At 42.0% G+C, this 24049-nt stretch overlaps 2 protein-coding genes and 1 long non-coding RNA gene across 4 annotated transcripts in view; 2 read left to right on the top strand and 1 right to left on the bottom strand.

Moving 5' to 3' along the window:
• Window positions 1-2049: 2049 nt before the first annotated feature.
• LOC119820020 lies at window positions 2050-11251 on the bottom strand. 2 transcript variants are annotated; one of them, XR_005286324.1, is made up of 3 exons: window positions 11207-11251; window positions 7568-7646; window positions 2050-3005 (listed from the first exon to the last, which is right to left on the bottom strand). It is a non-coding gene; the product is annotated as an uncharacterized LOC119820020 (long non-coding RNA). The 2 variants fall into 2 exon arrangements; XR_005286323.1 differs by lacking the exon at window positions 11207-11251 and adding an exon at window positions 10468-10670.
• Window positions 11252-11283: 32 nt separating this feature from the next.
• Bbof1 (basal body orientation factor 1) overlaps window positions 11284-24049 on the top strand; it is a 30514-nt gene continuing 17748 nt past the window's right edge. Inside the window, exons 1-4 of the mRNA XM_038338260.2 lie at window positions 11284-11471; window positions 13866-14094; window positions 15942-16007; window positions 17615-17758. Of these exons, the coding sequence (XP_038194188.1) occupies window positions 11419-11471; window positions 13866-14094; window positions 15942-16007; window positions 17615-17758 (492 nt within the window). The 5' untranslated portion in view covers window positions 11284-11418. The remainder of the gene's footprint in view (window positions 11472-13865; window positions 14095-15941; window positions 16008-17614; window positions 17759-24049) is intronic.
• Window positions 17623-22084, top strand: LOC119820019 (E3 ubiquitin-protein ligase RNF113A). Its single transcript, XM_042055481.1, has 2 exons — window positions 17623-17758; window positions 20584-22084. The coding sequence occupies exon 2, from the start codon at window positions 20831-20833 to the stop codon at window positions 21842-21844; it is 1014 nt and encodes a 337-aa protein (XP_041911415.1). The 5' UTR covers window positions 17623-17758; window positions 20584-20830; the 3' UTR covers window positions 21845-22084.

The raw sequence follows: 24049 nt of genomic DNA, 5'->3' as shown, positions 1-24049 counted from the left end.
TCTAGCTGGGCAGTAGTGGCACACACCTTTAATCCCAGCAGGGAGGCAGAAGCAGGCGGTTCTCTCTGAGTTCAAGGCCAGCCTGGTCTACAAGAGCTAGTTCCAGGACAGCTAGGGCTGTTAAACAAAGAAACCCTGTCTTGAAACACAAAAACAAAACAAAGTGAATTCTAGTGGGGCTTAGTAGCACAGGGCTGTAATCACAGAGTGTGAGAGGTTGAGATAAAAGGATTGCAAGTCTGAAATCACCTGGGGATAAAAGAGTTCAAGGCCAGCGAGGCAGCAGTAATCATTTAATCCCAGCACTCGGGAGGCAGGCAGATCTCTGTGAGTTTGAGGCCAGCCTGGTCTATAAGAACTAGTTCCAGAACAGGCTCCAAAAGCAACACAGAGAAACCCTGTCTCGAAAAACCAAAAAGAGTTCAAGGCCACCATGAGCTAAGTAATGAGATCTTGTCTCAAAAAATAAAACAAATAAAAATAAAATAATTTTTTTTTTTTTTACTTATATGTATGTGCCAGCCTTGCTGGGTCTGTTCTGTGTTTGTGAGTACCCAGAAAGGCCAGAAGGTGGCGTTGTGTGCCCTAAAACTGGAGTTCCAGATAGTCATGCGCTACCAAGTGTGTTCTGGGATCCAAACCTGTGTTCTCTACAAGAGCAACAAGTGCTCTTAACCTTTGAGTTAAGCCATCTCTCCAGCCCTTGAGTTGTTCGTACATTAGATAAACGATGGACAAGTTAATGATAATTTCCGTTCCTGGGGTGGTCTCTAGAAAGCTGGGCAGTGGTTTTCCAATTAAGTGTCTAACATATCAGCGTCAGGCTAGAGTCTAGACCCATAAAGGACATCGGTTTTAGTGGGGAGACTTACTAAAAAAAAAAACAATATCATCAGATGGGTAAACTAATGGCTACAATGTGTTGGGATAAGCACTCTGGGAGAAATGTGTGCAGGGCGCTAACTGCTTAGGAGGGGAGAAGAGGGGTAGGTGATGAATGGAAGGCTTAAAAAAATAAGAGGCTAAGGTAGATCTGAGCCAGAAGAAGGCACTAACTTGAAGAGAATTTCTGAGAATCTCAAGTATGCCTAGAAAATACAGGTGTTCCAGAATAGAGGCCAAATGTGAGGAAGGATAGTTCTGGAGGCCCTAACTCAGAGTTTTAAAGCACTAGGCTTATTTATCTTGTATGGTTCCATGGTAACACCCTGAGGTAATTATTTAGGTCTTTCTAATCCCTCCCTAAGCAAACAGTAATATAGATCAGCTTGGATAAAATGGCAGCATTTAGCAACAATTGAAAATTTCAAAAGGATAAGAGATGAGAGAAGTCCATCTGAAGTCCTGAAAACAGTGACATGTAAACCAGCCTACTGCCAATGCATCTGTGCCCACAGCAAAGCTGTCTTTAACAAGGTTAAACATTAAGCATAGGGCAAGTTTAAAATGTAACTCGGATAACAGTTTTGAACAGTGAACTTAACTACAGGACTAGAAATGGCCAAAGCCACACCAAGCAAAGGGAGGTAGGTCTCAAAGGTGAGTGTGGGAGAGTTCAGCAGTGAGCATGACTCATCTAGGACCTTGATATCTGAAGACGATGGGCATACACAACACCTTTTAGGTTTTCAAAGTCAAATGTAGGGCCTTAGACACCCACGAATGCACCCGAAATGCACTATGAAAACATGCAGTGGAGAAAGGGAGTACCCGATCAGGCCATCCTGGTCTACCTAACGAGTCCCAGATTTAGATGGTGAGAGCCTGTCTCAAAAAAAAAAAAAAGTGAGAGCCGGGCGGTGGTGGCGCACGCCTTTAATCCCAGCACTCGGGAGGCAGAGGCAGGCGGATCTCTGTGAGTTCGAGACCAGCCTGGTCTACAAGAGCTAGTTCCAGGACAGGCTCTAAAGCTGCAGAGAAACCCTGTCTCGAAAAACAAACAAACAAACAAAAAAAAAAGGTGATAGGAGAAAATTAGTAAAAATTTAATACTGTTTTTAAAAAACCCTTAAATCTATTTGTTAATAGTCTCATCATATAAGTAAAAGAATCAAATTTTAAAAATTACACTTCACACAATAGTCTGCTCATTTCTATAAGCATAATCTAATTTAAAATTTCAAATAAAAATGAGATACATTTCTGAAAGAGAAAGAGGAAAATAAGTAAGCCATTATTTCTACCAGTAAGTAATTGAACAACCTACTAAAACTAATACTCTGAGTAAAAACACAAACATTAAAGGAACTTACTTTACACTACATACGTTAAAATGTTTCTAACCACAGAGCAGTAGATTGATAAGGTATTAAAGATGTATTGGTAGAAAGTGGTACTACTGACCACCAGCACAGCTTGGAAAATCACAGAAAGACCTAGCCACATATTATTTGAAACGCTAATAAAACTAATAAAGGCTTAATGAAAAATCAATTTTTATCAAAGTCCACTAAAACTGTGTGCATGGAAACAGAGCATGCTCAAATAGTAAAACTCTCATAGTGAGGTGATTCAGCTCACACATGGGTGGGGGGGAAGGGAGGGAAGGCTCTTTGCCTCAAAGTCTTGGCCAAAATCTCACCATGCTAGTCAGGGTGGATTCCCATCAGGAGGGTAATGAGTCATAAATTCTTTAAGGTCCTACAGTCTTCAAATACCATAACTCCCATTAAAGGATTAGAATTGACGCACTGGTAGTGACAAAAGATATAAAACTCTTTCTTATATGCAGATTCCTTCCTTCTGTAGTTTGTTTCCGTCAGAATGGCGTTAGATTTTCAGACCACTCGTGTCTATAAGGGTCATTATAAGGGTCATTCTGGACAATGAAACCATGCAGGTGCTATTTTAAAGTGAGTCTGGCAGTGTAAGCCTTCATTCTCCATTGCTTTAAGCTTGAGTGAGTGGGCTACAATAATTACCTTCCAAAGGGGACAGCTGTTGCTATTGCTCCCTCCTTCTTCACAATCACAAGGTGTTTTCTTAGCCATGCATGAAGAATCAGTCTTTTAGATAAGAATACATCATTAATCGGAGAGGGGTTTATACTGCCCAATAAACAAACATAGTAAAAATATGAGGTGATAAGCTATCTCTACCTCATAAACAAGTATTGACTGTGGGAGGCATTTACAGCAACCCCTTTATCCAGTTTTGCTTAGCAAAGTTTCAGTTATCCACAGCTGACTGTGGTTGAAAAATATTTAAATGGAAAATTCTGAAAACGAACAACTTATAAGTTTCAAATATCTTCTTATCAAAGCATAGTTATATTTATCCTATTTTATCATTTATTATTGTACTTCACTTATAAATTAAACTGTCTCACAAACAGGAGCATACACGAAGACATTATATATAAGACTCAGTAACTTTTTTGGAGATAGGGTCTCACTATGCAGCCCTGCAAAAGAGTAATTACTAAAGATCAGTAATTACTAAAGCCCCAGTTCTAAACTTGACTGTGGGAACATATGCCCCACAGTGCACATGTGCATGTATACTGTGTGTGTGTGTGTGTGTGTGTGTGTGTGTGCAGGTGGAAACCAGAGGGTGATTCTTTCCACTTTACTGAGACAAGGTCTTTCACTAGAACGACTGCCAGCAAGTCCCTGGGATATGCCTGTCTCTGCTGCCCAGTACATGATGTTAGAGGTATTGCTTCCATGCCTGGCTTCTTGTGTGGGTACTGGGGATCCAAACTCGGGTCCTCATGCTGGCACAGCAAGAACCAAGTCGGAACCTCACGTACCTGAGTCACCTCCCCAGGCCTCAAAGGAGATTTTCTTATACTCTGCTGACTATAAACACTTTTCCTAGCATCCTTTATAGTCCTAGGATGTAGTAGGATTTCCTTAAAAGCAAACAAACAAACCCTTAAGAGCTGGAGAGATGCCTCAGCAATTAAAGAGCCTTTGCAGGGCTGGAGAGATGGCTCAGTGGTTAAGAGCACTGGCTGCTCTTCCAGAGGTCCTGAGTTCAGCAACCACATGGTGGCTCATAACCATCTATAATGAGATCTGGTGCCCTCTTCTGGTGTGTGTGCAGGAATGGAGGAAAAAGAGTCTTTGTAGTTCTTGCAGAGGAACCAAGTTTGAATTAGTTTCCCAGAGGCTCACAATTACCTGTAACTCCAATTCCAAGGAATCTGACATCTCTAGCCTCCTCAGGAACCTGCACTCATGTGTACATATAGAGAGACAGACAGGCAGGCAGGCAGGCAGACACACATGCACACACACACCACATTTAATTAAAATTTAAATTTCAAACTGGGCAGTGCCTTTAGTCTTTTTAAATAAGTTTTTGTTTGTTTGTTTTAGATTTATTTATTATATATACAACATTCTGCCTCCATGTATGCCTGCACACCAGAAGAGGGCACCTAATCTCATTATAGATGGCTGTAAGCCACCACATAGTTGCTGGGAATTGAACTCAGGACCTCTGGAAGAGCAGCCAGTGCTCTTAACCTCTGAGCCATCTCTCCAGCCCTGGACAGAGCCTTTAATCCCAGCACTCGGAAGGCAGAGGTAGAGTTCAAGTCCAGCCTGGTCTACAGAGTGAGTTTCAGGACAGCTAGGGCTACAAAGCAAAACCCTGTCTCAACAAAACAAACCATCAAACAAACAAACAAAAACCATTAAATAATCCAAGATAATGAATCAAAACCAGAGATACTTCAAACTGGCACTTACTTCTATAGTACTCTTCCAGACTTATTGACACATATACAAAGATTAAACAGATTCTTTTACTAGTCCCTTAATTTTTCAGTGGCACCACAACTTTCTTAATATGAAATTAAAAACGTTTATTAGTTTTTAACTTTTTTCTCTCTTTTGTCTTCTATATTCAACATTCTTATCAAGTCTTTGTTGGCAAAACTCTTCCCATCTCTTCCTCTTTCCTCCTAGTTCTGCTGATAACTAAATTCTAATCCTTATTACTTCAGACTTGAACTGGTCAACTCTTGCTATTCTGAAATCCTAAAATACTCTTTCATCGTTTTCCCACTAAAATTATACTAGTCATTGCAGGGGCTCATTCATCTTTAACAATAATTACTGAGCACCAAGCAACCTCACATATGCTTAATGAATTGTTTATTGAATGACTATATAAAAACGTGACTCTCTTTAAAATGTTCATTAATTTCTCCCTGTCTACAACAGAATTACAAACTCAAATACTTAGAGACCATAAAGGAAATGCAATGAGATAAAAATATATGCAAAAACAGCAGGGCTTGGGGCTGGAAAGTTGGCTCAGAGGTTAAGAGCACTGACTGTTCTTCCAGAGGTCCTGAGTTCAATTCCCAGTAACCACATGGTGGCTCACAACCATCTGTAATGAAATCTGGTACCCTCTTCTTGCCTGCAGGCATACATGCAGACAGAACAATGTAAACAAATAAAAAAAAAAACCAGCAGGGCTTGGTGGCACCTGTACTCATGTGTATATGCCCACAGACACAAAAAAAGCAAAAAGAAAGAAAGAAAGAAAGAAAGAAAGAAAGGAAGAAAGAAAGCAACAGTACGTGTGGCATATGGGAGGGCACATATTCACTAAATGGGATTTTTTAAAAGCTGTTCCCACTGATTGATGCAATAATGGAACATAGGCCCCATATTTCTTCCTTCCTTCCTTTTTCTTTCTTTCTTTCTTTCTTTCTTTCTTTCTTTCTTTCTTTCTTTCTTTCTTTTTTTTTTTTTTTTGAAGATAGGGTTTCTCTGTGTAGCCCTAGCTGTACTGGAACTAGCTCTGTATACCAGGCTGGCCTTGAACTCACTGAGATCCACCTGCTTCTGACTCCCGAGTGCTGTGATTAAAGGCGTGCACCACCACTGCCCGGCAGGCCCCATATTTCCAGCCCATCCAATTGTGAAGATAAACCAGGCCTACAGTGATGGCTCACTTATGTGCACGCTGCCAAGTCCAACAACCTGAGTCCAACCTGGCCCCATGTGGTAAAATGAGAGAACTGACTCCCCAGGTAATTTTCTGACTGCCACACCCACGTCATGGCACACAGACCTTCACACCCACACCCACCACCCCTCCTAAATAAATAAATGTGATTTTTTTTAAAGGATAGGCTAAAAGCACAGGTTTATAATGTGAATTTTTTCACAGAGTCTCAACCTAGGCTGTCTTCAGTTTTCACTTTAATACTCAACTGAAGACAACCCTGAACTGTCACCTCCTATCTCCACTACTTCCACTTCCTGAATGCTAGGACTGGTGACACGGTACTTTCTGCGTCCTTCACTTTGAGTTCCCAGGCTACCTTTCTGGAACCCACTGCTGCCCTCCAGTGCTTCTAAAACCCTCAGGTCATTTAACAACGGGGCAACTGGGTGTGGCAGCACACGGCTGTAACCTTAGCACTTGGGAGGCTGAAACAGGAGAACCGAAACTTCAAGGCTGCCTGGAAAAATAAATCTTGACCCTCCAGGATTCCTTATAGTGCTCCTGTAGGAATTTGAACTAATCACACACAAAATAATATCCATTTAATAGAATTCTATATATACATAGACCTGAGTTCCATCTGAAGAACCCAAGATAAAAGAAGAAAACCAATTCCATGTGATTAAAAAAGTAGGATAAAGGTAACTCATTTCTACAATATTCAGAAATCAGCCCCTTTAGATATAGTTTGTATAATGAAATATTTGCCGGTAGGACTAAGCCAGCCATGAAAAGCTTAACAGAAACAGAACACCCAAGGAAGTTCTTAACTTCCAATCATTATCACCTGCCAGAGTGGGACTCAGCCATCAGTAAGTTTTTAATGGAGGCCTGAGTCTCAGTAGTTTACCCTGAAGCAATACCTGGCTTCTGGAAGGACGACAAACTGAGATAGCCCGAGCACCACCCAAGAACAGACCATCCAAAGGAAATGCCTAATGTTTCAACTGTTGTAGATGGGATCACCTTCCAGCACATACTCACCAGGACACCCCTAGAAAAATGTCAGTCAATCAGGGGTCCTGAACCTTAAAAACTCTTCACCCCCACCTTTACTACTATAAAAACCCAACTCTAACAGAGCTCGGGGTTCTCCGATTATTCCAATACGTTGGACACATGGAGAGACCAAGTTTGCAAACTTGTATAAAATAAAGGCTCTTTGCTTTTACATATGGGACTCGGTCTCCTTGTCAGTTTTGGGTGACTTGGCGGATCTGGGCATAACATACCCAGGATTCTACAAGCTGCATGAAAACAAAATTAATGGCTATTTTTCAGTATAAAACTTTATCTCTGAAGTAAATAAAACTCAGTAAAGTCACCGTTAATTAATGATTAAACAGTTTTGAAAATACCTGGAGAAAAGATTAGGCATAAGATTAATTTTGATACAAAATAGTCCTGAATTGAACTCATACCCGATAATAATATAATCAATGAGTAAAAAAAAAAAATCTACTTTTGGCAAAAGGTGGTCAAATTCAAGAATGACATAAAGCAATCGACTCCTACCCAGAGGCAGAAGCAACTGAGGTGTATATTCAGCTTCAAGCTAGCAGAGATGGTACCTGTGTCTGGATGCTCTACTTACCAGGGTCATAATGGTCCCCTCTGCTGGAACATTCAGCCAAGGTACTCTTCATTTCTGTGTCAACCAAGAACTGTGCAAACTGAGTATAAAACGTCAACAAGTCCAAGTCAACAAAATACTAAATGACTATGTCTTAAAAGCATTCGACGGTCCCAACAATGAAACAAAGCAAATTCATGAAACTTAACAGTGAAGCTACTAGCCAGCAATTGCGGAAGGAAATGGAAACAGGTAAGCTTCTGAACAGGAACTCCCCCCTCACCCCACACCCTACTCTCAGTTACTTCCTGTGGATGGATGACTGAATAACAACATCCAGTTCTTTGGTGGAGAATGCCGAGGCTCAGAACACTGTAGTCTCTAAAACTACTTCCACCAGAATAAAGTATCATGGCATTTCTCCTATGAATAGTGTTGAAGTGCTGGTAAAGATGGCTCAGTGAACAAGAGTACTTGCCATGCAAACCTCATGACCTGAGTTCAACTTCTAGGACCCAGGAAGGAAAAGAACGGATTCCATGCACACATCATATTCATATACGCACTCACCTGTCCCCACACATCATATTTACGCAATACACACACACACACAGAGAAAATTTAAAAATTTCTTTTTGAGACAGGGTTTCTTTGTGTAGCTCTGGCTGTCCTGAAACTCACTCTGTAGAACAGGCTGGCCTTGAATTCACAGAGATCCTCCTGCCTCTGCCTCCTGAGTGTTGGGAATAAAGATGTGTGCCACCACTGGCCAGCTCTAAAATTTTTTTTAAAAATATACATTCATGGTGGACCACCTGGTACTGAAAAACCAGTTGGGAGGGAGGCTCTTCCCTGGGGAAGACTATGTCTCCCACTCCCAGCATTTCTTGGTTGCCTGTAGCTCTTTGTGTTGGTTGGGGCCTTGGAAGGTTTCCCCTGCCCTGTTAGCAAGTCTATTGGTGTCATCTTGCTCAGGTCTTGCTTAGATAGCCCTGAAACCATATACATAAAAAATAACATAATATGGACTGAGCAGGTTGTATGTATTTATTTAGAGATATATATGCACACACACATATAAGTAAAACTATGTATGTGCCAGCAGTTAAAGAAAAAGAAGCTGTGAAGGAGGAGGGAGAGAGTACAAGGATAAGGGGAACACATGGGACTGACTGCAGCTGGATGGAAGAAAGAAAAGGGGAAAATGGATACTATATTTAATTTTTTAAAAATATTTATTTATTATGTATACAATATTCTGTCTGTATGTCTGCAGGCCAGAAGAGGGCACCAGACCCCATTACAGATGGTTGTGAGCCACCATGTGGTAGCTGGGAATTGAACTCAGGACCTTTGGAAGAACAGGCAATGCTCTTAACCACTGAGCCATCTCTCCAGCCCTATATTTCATTTTTTTAAAAGGCAGTTTTTGAATAGAGTTGTGAAATATCAGTAACTTTAGGTAGGTCTTAAAAATGATATATATTTATGTCATATATTTTAATCTATAAAATAAATTTATAAAACAGGTATAAAAGAGTGAAATGCTATAATTTCATTTTAATCTCAAAATAGATTATTTTATGCTTGATAAAGTACAATAAAATATATAGTATTTTAAAGCACAATGCATAGCCAGCCAGCACTCTGGAGGCAGAGGCAGGAAGATCTCTGTGAGTTCAAGGCTAGCCAGGTCTACATGGTAAGTTCCAGGCCAGTCAGAGCTAAATATGAGGCACTGCCTAAAAAAAAAAAAATAAAATAAAACAAAGATTAAAAGTAAAGTACTATGTATATAATTAAGAGGCAATCTTGCCAGGTACTGTGGTACGCATCATTAATTCCAGCACTTGGAGACAAAGAAAGGCAGATCTTTGTGAGTTCTAGGCCAGGCAAATACATATGCTGAGATCCTATATTAAAAAGGGGTGGGGTGGGTCTGGAGAGATAGTTCTGAGATTAAGAGTACTGGATGCTCTTCCAGAGGGCCCAGGTTTGAGTCCCAGCATCCACATGTTAGCTCACAAGCATCTGTAATTCCAATTCCAATTTTCTCTTCTGGCCCTCAGGGGCACTGCAAGCACCTGGCACACAGACATACAATGGCAAGCAGTGCACTCATATACATAAAATAAAAATAAAGGTTAAAAAAACCCAACAAGCCGGGCGGTGGTGGCGCCTGCCTTTAATCCCAGTACTCGGGAGGCAGAGGCAGGTGGATCTCTGTGAGTTCAAGGCCAGCCTGCTCTACAAGAGATAGTTCCAGGACAGGCTCCAAAGCCACAGCGAAACCCTGTCTCGAAAAACAAAAAACAAAAACAAACAAACAAAAAAACCAACAAAGAAGCTATCTTACCGAAGTCAAAATTTTTTGAATATGAATTTATCAGTAGGCCTATGTTCAAATGGTAAATTTGGGGCTGGCTTTTATTTACAATAAATTTTTGTAATGAAGTTTAAATGTACACTATATGACAGAAGATGCCCTTCTCCCTTTCTGCTTGTTATCAATAGGGCGCTTTATAGATTGTTTCTCAGAAGTAATGAGATTCTGCTCGTGGATCGAATGGCGTGTCACACACAGGAGAGAATGCACCAGAAACAGTCAAAACATTCTATAACTATGTTAGCAGATGGTTCAAAACGGTTTTTTAGGTCCTTTACCGAATCAACCACATGCCTGCAAAATTTACAAACTACATAAGCCACGCCCCCAGGGATGAGGCAGGGCGGGACTTCACCTTATAGTTAAGAGCATAGTACTCAAGTTCTCCCTAAAGAAGTGTGTTTGTGTGTGTGTGTGTGTGGGGGGGTGTCTAACAATGCTGTTTCAAATAACTGCTAACTAATTTGAAACGGAGGATAATGCAAAACAGGGCTTTCACTCACAATTCTAACTATTGACTTGGCAGCCACAATACCTGTCTTCCGTAATGACTCACTCGCTCTCTCTGAATGAAGGCATAATCACAGGGCTCCTCCTCTGGGAACAAACTAGAACACTGGAGTACTCCTTTTCCCGGGATAAGAGGCAAGCGCTTGCAACTTTATGCAACTTGCAGCAAAGGGACTAGACTGTGGTCACTAGAGGTTGCGGGCGATATTAGCTAACAGGAACCGGGGAGTCAGCTGGAGCCAAGCACCTGTCACCGCAGACACGGGGGCGGCCGACCCCCGTTGTCACACGCAGCTTCGGTAGGGAGCCGGCTTCAGAGCGGCCGAGCGCGCTGACCCGCGAAGGCTGGCAGCCTCGCCCCAGCCACCGCCCTGGGAAAAGTCAACTGCTTCCCTGAAAGCGTTTGGCCTGGGACGTCCCCGGGTGCGCAGTCCTCTCCGGAGCCCGCGAGACCGTAGCCAGGATGGAGGGGAGGTAAGCATGAGCCGGGCAGCACGGGAGCCGCAGGGGCAGCAGCAGGGACGCGGGCAGGACCGCCGCGCTGGCCGCGCCGGGGACGTGGAGGAGCCTCCGGCCCGACCTGAAGCGCTTCAAGCCCCACCGGCGCCGCTCGGATGCGCGCGTGGCGGTCGGAGAGCCGCTGGGATGTGAGCCTCGTGAGGTGTGACCCCGCGTCCCGCTGCCCCGCTCCCGCCCTTCCCAGCCTCGCGGCCTCCTGCCCGGCCCCAACCCCGAGAACGCCGCCGGGGCTCGTGCACACTCACCGCGCGCGCCGCCCAGGCGCGGACGCCAGCCTCCTCGGAGCGCTCTCCGCCCCGCCCCTCGGCGCGCTCACGTCACGCGCGTGCGCCCTCCGTGTGCCCTCAACGGCACGGAGGACGTTAGCCCTTCGGCGTGGTGGTTTCCTTAGAGACCGAGTCTGCCCAGGTGGCGGCCACCAGGAGACAACGGCGGTGAGACTCCTGGAGAAGTCAAAATGCCGGCAAAGGACAAGAGGAAAGGCAAGAACAAAGGCAAAGAAAAAGACAAGTAAGCGCGGCGGCGACGCAGAGCCCCCCTTTTCCTCGGGGCACTTTGAGTCTAGGGCCGCGGCTTTTGAGGACAGCTCTTGCGCTGTCCAACTTAGCCCTAGCATCTTGAGAGAGCTCCATTATGAGACTGATGTGAACTGGTGTACCCCATTCTGGCTCTGGTCTGAGTTGTTAAAGATGTTCCTTGGGCCTTTCAGGAATTCTTTTGGATCAAAGGGAGAACGCAAAAGGATCCGACCAGATTGGTCAGATCCCCCACCTCTAGGTGCCACGAGTTGCCGCTAGAATGTCAGCTAATAGACCTAGTGGGCTACCCACGTAGTTCCTAAAGTCTTTGGAGGCACACAGGGAATTCAACACCACCATATGTGGGAACCGCAAAGGAATGCCTTAAACTTGTTATTATGAAGTGAATTCTTTGGAGATAGGTTCAGTAAACGCATATCTGCCATCACGTTGCTCTGGAGGCTGAGGGAGGAAGACTACAAATTCTAGGGCAGCTAGGGCTACATAGGAAGCTCTTGTCTCTAAAAACAGAAAGAAAAAGGAACAACCAAAAAGGTAACCTGTTTTGTCTGTGAGTGTAGCTCAGTGATAGGGTACTTGGTGCAGGGTCCTAGGTTCCATCTCCAGCAGAGTAACTTAGACCAAGTTATACTCGGTACAGAAAGCTTGGGAGATATGGGAATTACTACAGGAGAAAGAGAAAATCACCTATCATCCCACCATTCACAGTTAAACCACTATCATCGTGTTTTCTATTTTATTCCTGTGTAAAATGATAGGCGAGCTGGGCGGTGGTGGCGCACGCCTTTAATCCCAGCACTCGGGAGGCAGAGGCAGGCGGATCTCTGTGAGTTCGAGGCCAGCCTGGTCTACAAGAGCTAGTTCCAGGACAGGCTCTAAAAAAGCTGCAGAGAAACCCTGTCTCGAAAAAAAAAATGATAGGCGAATGATTTGTAGACTCCCTTACCCCTACTCCAAACATCAAACTCAGGCCTTCTCCTGATAGGCAAGTGTTCTACAACAGAGCCACATCCCTGACCTCTTAACATATATATTCTGCAAGGTGATTGAGAAAACAAAATATAACTAATCAGTCTAGAACATTCTAAAAATTGCCGAGGGCTTATCGCCTTCCTGCTACTCACAGCCATGTTTTATATTTTTGGCTCTTCATCTTCAGAACACACTAGAACAAGGAGGAACAATAACATACATTGTATTTCTTGAATGTTCCATGGCTCATTGTTTGAGAAACCCTCCTTTGTTTCTCCAGTAACTTGGTGGTCTTTTTCTTAGAGACAGCTAAGGGCTTGCATCAATTCTTGATACTGTCTGGTACCAGCTAGAGGTTGTAGAAAGGCATTCTATTGCTAGTGTCTAAGTCACACTGGAAAGAGATAGACTGGAGAATTAGGAGTGGAGCTGGCCTGAATTCGAAGAGAACAAAACGTAGGTGTGCAAAAGGAGTAAAGAATCAGGAGTTGAGAGGATATGGAAGGCGACAGTGTAAGTAGGAAGGATCTACTTACATGCTTTCGGGAGACTATTTAGAACTCTATTATCGGTGAAACTTTTTATGCATTATTTATGTAACTAGTGCCTATCATAGGGTAGTGTTTTGTTAATGCTAGTGCAATATTTATTTTGAAGAACCTCACCTTTTATCACTTAAAGCTTTGAATCCACTCTTATTGTTTTTCATGGTTCTGGGGATCAAACCTAATATATGATATTTGTTCTGCTTCATCCCTAGGGCCTTACTTAAATTATTTTTCATCTCAGCATAAATGATTATGGTGTGTGTTTTCCCTTAAAACCTGGTTTACTGTGGTACCAGCAAGTAAAATATTTAAAATACTTGTCCAAGTGACTTGATCATTTGTGTGTGAACTAGTCAAAACAAAAGAACTATAACAAAAACTGGGGGTGGAGTGGGTGTGGAGACTACAGACATATAAACAAATGTATTCTCATGTAGAAAGGTAGCCATAGTGAGGGGAGTGAGCCAAGGTTCGCAACTGAGTGAAATAGAAAAGATTAGGAGCTGGAACTGTGGAGTATTTGCCTAGCATGCTTGAGATCAGGGCTGATACCCGGCACAGCAAAAATAAATAAGGAAATATGGAAGAATGAAGTAAATGAGAAGGTATAGAGCTTTATGGAATGCATTTGGCCTCTTATTTCCTCTTTGTTGTTCTAGTCCTCTAAAGTCATACCCCAAAGCATTCCTCTTCTCTTAGATGAATACAAATGGATGTGCATTTCTCATTAATGCATTCACCCAACGGGAATGCTTTTATGTGCCAGGCAGTGCCAAGCACAACAGAAGAGAAATGGTGCTGATAAGGTAAAGAGAGTCACATCTTCTCACTATCGTCTTCTGTAGGAAAGTAGTGAAAGCAGAGGACCAAGTGGTTGAGCGAGCCAAGGCCAATGCCTCTCTTTGGGAGGCCAGATTAGAAGTCACAGAACTCTCTAGGATTGAGTATCGTGATACTTCCCGAAGACTGGCAAAAAATAATGAAGACTTAAAGAAACAGCAGTATAAATTGGAAAAAGACACTATGTCTGTATTAAGCTACTTGAAGAAGCAGGATCAGGAGAAAGATAATATGGTAGGTAGGTAGAAAACTGTGAACCCCATAACCTCCCTCTGTGTTTATGTGACATGGTTATATTTTTTAAAGTTTTGTTTTCTGTTTGTTTGAGACGAATTCTTTCTATGTAGCCCTGGCTGTCCTCAAACTTACAGACATCTGCCTCTGCCTTCAAATGCTGGGTTGTTACTTTTTTAAAAGATGGTAATACCTTGAAAGCTCATCACATGGTTAGGGTACTGTAGTTAGCCCTTAACTGCTATGGAATAATCCTTTTGTACACTGTAAAGATTTGTCACTCAGATTGGTTTAATAAAAAGCTGACTGGCTAGTAGCCAGGCAGGAGTATAGCTGGGACAACCAAACTAAGGATGCAAGGATGAAGAAGGGTGAGGTCAAAGGAGATGCCAGAAGACACAGAAGAAGCAGGACATGTAGAAAATGAGGTAATAAGCCATGAGCCACGTGGCAGAGGGTAGATAAGAAATATGGGTTAATTTATGTATGAGTTAGTAACAAGCCTGAACTGTTGACTGAGCATTTATAATTCATATTAAGCCTCTGTGTGGTTAACTTGGGAGTGGCTTGCAGGACAACTTCCATCTACACTTAACTCCACTTGAAGCAAGCTGTTATTTCAGAATAGCTTTGCTATCATTAGCTTTTTCTTTCTTTCTTGTAGCATTATCTACATCCATAGAGATGAAAGCAGTTTAAAAATCCCACTGGAGTGATGGCTTAGCAAGTAAGAGTGTGTGCTATTCTTTCAGAGGACCTAAATTTGATTTCCAGCACTCACATCAGGCAGCTCACAACTGCCTAGAACTCCAGCTTCAGGGCTATCTGATGCTTCTTGACCACCAATTACACCATACAAAGGTGGCCATATTCAGACACAACACATAATTTTTAAAAAATTTGAAAAAACAACTGACAATTTAAAAACCTATTAAAAAATAAATGGATAGAGAAAATAAAGTGAGGCTGGGCGTGGCTACACACATTTTAATCAGCGCTCTTGGGAAACAGGTAGATCTCCGTGTTTGCGGCTAGCCTAGTCTACATATCCAGTTCCAGGTCATGTATACATAGCGAAACCCTGTCTCTACCCCATCACTCCTACCCAAAGCGAAAAAGATAATAAGGATTACATATTTATAGGAGAGGGAAAGGAGAATTGCAAAATGAAAAATTCTAAAGACCTTTTAGGTAACAAGAACAAAAACCACTTACCTGAGCCCTTAAAAATGGTTCACAGATCCTGGTGGTGGTAACACATGCATTTACTCCCAGTACTCACGAGACAGAGGCAGGTGAATCTCTGAATTTGAGGGCTGCATGGTCTACAAAGCGAGATCCAGCACAGCCAGCACTATACAGTGAAATCCTATCTCGAAAAACCATATTTAAAAAGAGGTTGCCAGAGTAAATTCAGCGTTGTGGTTTTTATGTGTATCTGTGTATGCCTGAGCATCATATCCATGCAGGAGTCTGTACGGAGGCCAGAAGATATCAGATCCTGGTACTGGAGTTATAAACAGGTGTGAGCTGCCATGTGGGTTCTAGGAATTAGGACTGGGTCCTCTGCAAAAGCAGTAAACACTCTGAGTCACTGAGTCATTTCTCCAGCCCAATGTTGTGTATTTTACAACAACAAAACAATTATCCACGTAATTCTGATGGTAGCTAGATTTCGGAAATGTCAATAACAGATTAAGTATATGAGAAAATCCCTGTCCCTTCCTTCTTCACTGTCTTTCCTGGCTTACTGTCTTTACTATTACATAAATTAATAAAGCTTATGAATAGAAATAGGACACAAAGGAATTTGGTGTCACCTTACTCTCGCATTTTGTGTTCTACAGATAGAAAAACTGAAACAGCAATTAGTTGAAACAAAGGAAAAAGCCAAAGAAGAGATGGAAAAATTGGTAAGTATCTACATATACTAATAGTTTACTTATTAGGGAACCAGATTTCTAGTGAGTTTAGTTATTTTAGGCCCAATAAATGAAGCTGGAAGGAAGTAGTGGATGTCTTTAATCCTAGCACAGTCAAGACTGTTACACAGAGAAACCCCGACTCAAAAAAACCAAAAATAAATAAATAAATAATAATGAAAATTTATAAAAGAGTGAAAAGGGGGGTTCAGAAGCATTCATCCCCAGATCTTTAACAAAAACAAAACAAAATAAGATATGAACAAATATAAAACTCATGTACTTGTTTATACAAATGTCCAAAAGTAGCATCTTGTTGGGGTATGTGACACACACCAGCTACTTCAAAGGCTGAAGTAGGAGTTCTACTTGAGTCTAGGAGTTTAGATGTTCTCAAGGCCAGTGTCGTGGGCAACAAAGCAAGATCTTGTCTCAAAAAAACATGGTATACCGAGTTCCAAAATGAACAATAATACTTGGAGTACAGATGCAAGAATATTGGACTGAGTTGTGTGCTAAAGATCAAACCCAGGGGCTTCTTCATGCTGGCAGATGTTATACCTTATGTTACACATCCAGACTCAAACACAGGATTTTTATTTTGACGTATGATACACCGTTATCCCTTACAGAGACTTCTAAATGATATCAGTATAATTACCTTATTACTTAGGACTCACTACAGTAACAATCTCAGAACACTAATATCACCACCTGTATATTGCTAGAAGAGTTCAAAATAATGTAAAACTTTTGGAGGGCAGGTGGTTTCTCTCCTAATACATATCAATAAAGGTCTCTGATCAAAACTGCAAAAAATATTTCCTCCGTGTGGTGTTGAGGATTGAACCCAGGATTTCATGCATGAAACTTCTTTAATTCAACACTACTGCTTTTTTAAAACTAGGTGAAAACCAGGTGTGGTGGCTCATTCTGCAATTCTAGCATTCAGGAGGCTGAGGCAGGAGGATTGCTGAGAGTTCAAAGCTAGCCTAGGCTACATAGTTCAAGGGCAGAGTAGTAGGAGGCTAAGGAAGTTGAAAGGAAGCAAGTGGGAAGACCTGTCTTAAATATAATATGAAATTCCTTTCTGTAAGATTTTGTTGCCAACCAAACACCGAAGCTTTGAATTTTAGAGGTGTCTTATTTGGTTTGGGTTTTATTTTCTTCTGGGGTCTGAACCAGGGTTTCACATACTAACCACACATTCTACTTTCTGAGCTACATAGACAAAAAACAAAAAAACACCTGGTGTGGTGGTGCACGCCTTTATTCCCAGCACTCGGGAGGCAGAGGCAGGAGGTTCTTTGTGAGTTCAAGGCTAGCCTGTTCTACAAGAGCTATTTCCAGGACAGGCTTCAAAGCTACAGAGAAACCCTGTCTCAAAAAACAAACAAGAAATTCCTGAATTTTTTTCTTATTTAAGGCTCACTGGCATTATTTTACAGAAATTAAGATTTTATGCAAAAATTATAGCTTTATGCAAAATAGAGGTGGAACAGTTCTTTCAAGAAGATACATAATGGCTCAGGCCTCAGATAAGGCATGGTTCTGTGGAACACTTTTTTCTTAACTCATTTACTTTTTTTTAAATACAGGAACAAAAGTATACTATGCAAATAAATGAGTTGGAGGGACAGTTTTATCAAAAAGCCAAAGAAATTGGCATGATTCAAACAGAGCTAAAGACAATAAAACAATTCCAGAAGAGAAAAATCCAAGTGGAAAAAGAATTAGATGAGGTAAATTTGTTTCTTCTTCTTTTTAAAAAAGGATTTATGTATGTGCTTATTTTGCCTTTATGAATTTAAGTATGTTGCATGTATTCCTGGGGCTGGAGTAGGCCAGAAAAGGATGCTGGATACCCTTGGAACTAGATTGACTGAAGGTTGTGAGCTACCTCATTGGTGCTGGGAACTAAACCCACCACTGAAAAAGCAGTAAGTATTCTTGACCACTGAACTGTCTCTCATTAAGGAGATTGGATTAACAACTTAATGCCCCCCAGAAAAGCTCTCACATTTATTCCTGTGAAAAAATCGTATTTTAGAGAAGAGAAAGGGAAATATCTCACCTGTTGTATATATTTTTATGTTATCTGTGTGTCTATTTTCTATATGTGTGTTTGTGTGTGGAGTGTATCTGTGTGGAGGTCAGAGAAGGTCATCTTGTAGTCCTTTTTCTACCATGTAGGTTTCAGAGGTCAACTCAGATGGTCAGGCCTGGTGGCAAACACCCTTATCTGCTGAGTCAGTTCACCTGCCTGACAACTTTTTTTTTCTTTCTAGGCATTGATTTCTTTGTGAACTTGGCAAATATCAGCCAATACACCTATCATATTAGTAAACTACATATATGTTCTTAGGAATTGTCAATAGGAGAGTTCTACAGGAAAATGTGTTTAGGATGAGAGACATTTTAGGAAAAATTAGAAGGCTGTATGGGTACGGATGAATGAGGTGAGGAACACTGAAGTTTCCTGAAAGGTCTGTTTTATGCTATTTGCTGATTTCCATGGTATATCTAGGGATAGAGTCATTTGAATGCTTGATTAAAGCTTAAGAATTTGCTTCCAAATTGGCACATTCATATGGCTGTGCAGGTGTTGTCAGTGACAGATGGTAGGCCTCAGCATCGTTCACCTGGACACTCGGTAAGCTGCTCTAGTGTCCTAGTTATATGTTAGTGGGTGACATTGAGAGTGAATAATTCAAGAACTGTGCAGAAGCTATCTTTGTGTGTGTGTGTTTGTGTGTGTGTGTGTGTGTGTGTGTGTGTGTGTGTGTGTGTGTGTTGGTAGGGATGGAACCCAGCGCCTGTGCATGCTATGAAAGCACTCTACTATTGGCCTGGATCCCCAGCCCTAGCAGCTTTTCTCATGACATATCGTTTCAAGTGGCATAGCAACATTTCTGGCATATTCTGTTATTTGGGAGAGTCTCTAAATCATCTCCACAATTTAGGGGTGGAAATCAGGTTCCATCATTTGAAGATAGTGTCAAAGAATTGTCACCACTGCCCTGCCATACACCCTTATAGCCCTAAGTATACACAGCAGCAGCAGGACTGTTGAGGTTGCTTGAGACACAATCTTATTATATAAAGGCTGGCCTGGAACTTTTTGTATACCCAGACTGGCCTCATGCTTGTAACAACATTTCTGCCTCAGCCTCTCAGGTGCTAGGATTACAGGATAAGCCTCCCGAATTATTTTGTTTTCACTTTTTTCCTCAGATTTTTTTAAAATATTTATTTGTTTATTTATTTTGTATACAACATTCTGTCTTTATGTATGCCTGCAGGCCAGAAGAGGGCACCAGATCTCATTACAGATGGTTGTGAGCCACCATGTGGTTGCTGGGAATTGAACTCAGGACCTTTGGAAGAGCAGGCGATGCTCTTAACCGTTGAGCCATCTCTCCAGCCCCTCTCAGATTTTATTTTTAGTTATGTGCATAGGTGTTGGGGTGTGTGCACATGTGTGCATGCACCCAAAGAAGCTAGAATAGGGTTTTGGAGCCTTTGGAACTAGAGTTATAGACAGTTGTTTGCCAACTGATGTTGGTATTGGGAACTGAACTCGGATCTTCTGCAAGAGCAATACATGCTATTAATTGCTGAATCATCTTTGTAAGCCCATCTTAATTTTATTTTGAGAAGGGTCTCATGTAGCCCAGGGTGGCTCTGAGCTGATCCTCTTGCCTCTGCCTTCTATGTGTTGAGATTACAGGAATGCCTCAATTCCATTAGGAATCTTTAAAATATCAGTTCTGATGATCTGATCACTTCCCTCAAGAATCTATATTTCTCAGCTGTAAAGAGCATATTGTCTAAGCAGCTTAATATGTAAGACTGTACACCTATCTAATTTTAATTTTTGTTTCTACTTTTCTTTTCCCTTTTTTTTTTCCCGAGACAAGGTTTCTCTGTATCTTTGGAGCCTGTCCTGGAACTAGCCCAGGCTGGCCTCGAACTCACAGAGATACACCTGCCTCTGCCTCCCGGGTGCTGGAATTAAAGGCGTGCGCCACCACTGCCCCGCCTGTTTTTGGTTTTTGAGACAGGGTTTCTCTCTGTAACAGCTCTGACTGTCCTGGAAATCATTTTGTAGACCAGCCCAGACTGGAACTCATAGAGATCTACCTCTGTCTTGCAAGTGCTGCGATCAAAAGTGTGCACCAGCTTGAATTTTAATCTTTTATAACAATACACTTACACCAATACATGGTCTTTTATTCATTAATTTACCCAAATTGGATATTCACATAACTTTGAAGTTTTCTCCTTTATTTTCTTTGTTTGTGCTTGAAGTCCGAGCCTTGGGCATGCTTGACAAGCAATCTATCAGCTACACTCCAGTTCTGTCTTTCTTGCTTTGTTCAGAATATTTTATTTTAATAGATTTCTGATAGATCTCTATCCATTAAAATTTCTCCTAGCCTTCAAGGCTTACCTTAAATGCACTTTCTCCCCAGGCCTTCCCCTAGAGTCCTGTTTAAGATTCCTTCTATCTTCCCGTGGGATTTGATACAGAACACATCTTGATTTACCTTATCATCCCTACTAGATTGTAAATTCTTTGAGCCGGAAATTTTGTATTCATTCCAAAACAAGAAGCACAACAGCATTTAACTAAAGACAGAGGGCATCTTTTTCTTAAACCTTTGCTGACTGGTGCATGCGCTCTGACGTTCTCGGCCCCAGCAACCGACAGAGTGCGGCTCTGTAGTGACGTAGCTGCGAATGACGTAGTATTCCGCGCCACCCAGCGTCTCGTAGATACTGCTAGCCGTTTCAGCGCTCCGAAGTCGAAGATGGCAGAGCAAGTTCCTCAGGGAAAGTCGGCGGACCAGGTGTGCTCTTTCCTCTTCAAAAAGCCCGGGCGGAAAGGGAGTGCTGGCCGCCGGAAGCGGCCAGTGTGCGACCCCGACTCTGGGGAAAGCGGAAGCAGTAGCGACGAGAGCTGCGCAGTGGTGAGACCAGAGAAAAAGCGGGCCACCCACAATCCAATGATTCAGAAGACGAGTGGCAGTGGTAAACAGAAGGCGGCCTACTGTGATCTGAGCAGCGAAGAGGAGGAGAAGACCGAGAATGAGAGTCTGGGCGTAGTCTACAAGTCCACGCGCTCGGCGAAACCGGTGGGGCCCGAAGATATGGGGGCGACAGCTGTCTATGAGCTGGACACAGAAAAGGAGAAAGACGCCCAGGCCATCTTTGAGCGCAGCCAAAAAATCCAGGAGGAGTTGAGAGGCAAGGAGGATGACAAGATCTATCGTGGAATTAATAATTATCAGAAATACATGAAGCCCAAGGATACGTCCATGGGCAATGCCTCCTCCGGCATGGTGAGAAAAGGCCCCATCCGAGCCCCTGAACATCTACGTGCCACCGTGCGCTGGGATTACCAGCCTGACATCTGTAAGGACTACAAGGAAACCGGCTTCTGTGGCTTTGGAGACAGCTGCAAATTCCTCCATGACCGTTCGGATTACAAGCACGGGTGGCAGATCGAACGTGAGCTTGATGAGGGCCGTTATGGTGTGTATGAAGATGAAAACTATGAAGTAGAGAGTGATGACGACGAAATGCCATTCAAATGTTTCATCTGTCGCCAAACCTTCCGAAATCCAGTTGTCACTAAGTGTAAGCATTATTTCTGTGAGGCCTGTGCCCTGCAGCATTACCGTACCACTCCACGCTGCTATGTTTGTGAGCAGCAGACCTATGGGGTCTTCAATCCCGCGAAAGAATTGATTGCTAAACTGGAGAAGTATCAAACAGCAGAGCGTGGTGCTTCCAACACCCCAGAAGACCCTGATGGAGTGTAATTACCATCACTTAGGTTTTCCATACTTGTCAGATCTCAAAGTACTTTTTGTTTTGGTCACCTCAAAAACCAACCATAATTGAAGGAATATTTAATTTTCTAGGAAGAAGAGTATCCAACTTTTGTTTTATGTAACAATGCTGCAGATTAAATCAGTACAATTGGCTTGTGGAACTCTCAGACTACCATCCTGTGTATAGCTATACATTCTAAGTTAAAATAAATTAATAACTAGTTCATACTCTAGTGCCCTGATGTGGTTTTTCTTTTTAAAAGAACAATGTCGCCACCTATTGGAGAAGTAGATTTTAGACATTCCTAAGAGGGGCTGTTTAGGAACACTTAAAATTCAAGGGCAAAGTTACTGCCTTACTGGAAAAAAACAGGGCAGTTCTGTGGAATCTCAAATATGGAAGAGATGAGGGGCCCACAACTTAAAATTGCAATGTCTATGTTAGGTGAGAGATTTTTATTTGTATAGACTTGTAAGAGTCTAAAGACATTTAACTTATGAAAAGGAATTCAAATCATATATTTTAAAGAAGAAACTGAAAATGAAATGAGTGTTTTGTTGTGTGTGCATATATGTTGTGTGTATAAATGCCTCTGCCTTTGTGCAATAATGGAGGCCAGAGACAACTTTGTGGAGTCATCTCTAGCCACTTTTACTTATAAAACTAACTTAGGAAGTTGCCAGCCTGTGTGACAGACGCCCTTACCCTTTTCCTCCTGTGTCATCTCACGCGCCCTTTGGGGTTTTGAGACAGTCTCTCTGTGTTTCAGACTGATGTACAACTCATTACATATTCCAGGCAGGTCTTGAATTTGGGATTTTTTGCCTCAGACTTCCAGCTGGGATTACAAGTGCGAGTCTCTGTGCTCAGCCACTATTTTCACCGTAACTTTTCTTTATGTGTGTGTAGAAGTCAGAATAGAATTGGAGTCAGTTTCTTCCACTGTGTGACTCCTGGGTACCTTTACCCATTAAGCCATTTTGTTGACCCCACTAATTATCTTTTGAAAGATTTTTATTGATATGTAGATTTGGGGAGTTCTATGATGTATCAGAGCTCCATCTCCAGACACGTGAGTGGGGAATATTTGAACCATACATTAACTGGCATGTTGACATTAATTTTGAAAGTGTGACAAAATAAGCCATTTCAAAAGTTAAATACAAACAGTAAGAGAACATCTGAAAGAAATAATCAAATGGAGATTTAGTATATTAGAGCAGATTATAATAGGTGAAGATAATATTATGCCATTAAATGTTTATTGTGCTAAATGCTTTACTTGTATTGTTTAAATCTTACCTATATTGGTTACTTTTCTCCTTGTGAAGAATACTTGTGACAAAAGCAACATTTGGCTTACAATTTGAGTGCAGTTCATCATGATGGGGATGTATCATGCTGGGGATGTAATGGCCTCAAAAATGTGAAGCAGCTGGTCACACCCACAGTTAGAAGCAAAGAATGATAAATGCTGGTACTCCATTTGGTTTCTTCTCATATTCAATCCTGGACCCAAAACTATTGAATAGTGCTGCCCACATTTGGGGTGGTTCTTCCCTTGAGGCAAACTTTTCTATTTTTAAAAGATTTTGTGTGTGCATGTGTGTGTATTAAGTTTACTTGTTATTTGTGTTTGTATGCACATAGAGGCCAAAAGAAGACGTCAGATTGCTAATAGCTGGAATTATAGGCAATTGTAAGTCACCAAACATGGGTGTTAGAAACCAAACCTCTGGAAAAACATTAAATGCTCGTAATCACTTAGATATCTCACCAGTCACTGAACCTTCCTAAAAACACCTTCTTAGACACATCCAGAAGAATATTTTTATGGGGATTCGTTTTTTTTTATTCTTTGTTTTGTTTTTGTTGAGACAGGGTTTCTCTGTGTAGCCCTGGCTGTCCTGGACCAGACTGGCCTATAATTTACAGAGATCCACCTGCCTCTGCCTCCCAAGTGCTGAAGTTAAAGGCATGTGCCACCACACTGGGCCTGGGATAATTGTATTATTCTTTTTTCCCCTTTTTCTTATGCATGTGCGTATTATGTTAGTGTGTATACATGTATGTGGAGGCCTCAGGTGGGAGGGAATCTTCCTCAATCATTCTTTCACCTTATTCTTTGAGGCAGTCTCGCAATCAAATCCAGAGTTCCTGATAAAACCAGTCTTCCCTCGCTAGCTTGCCCC

Source organism: Arvicola amphibius, chromosome 7 (assembly GCF_903992535.2).
Source record: "Arvicola amphibius chromosome 7, mArvAmp1.2, whole genome shotgun sequence".
Lineage (NCBI taxonomy): Eukaryota > Metazoa > Chordata > Mammalia > Rodentia > Cricetidae > Arvicola > Arvicola amphibius.
The sequence above is the reverse complement of the archived record's forward strand: the minus strand, read 5'-3'. Positions and strand labels throughout refer to the sequence as shown.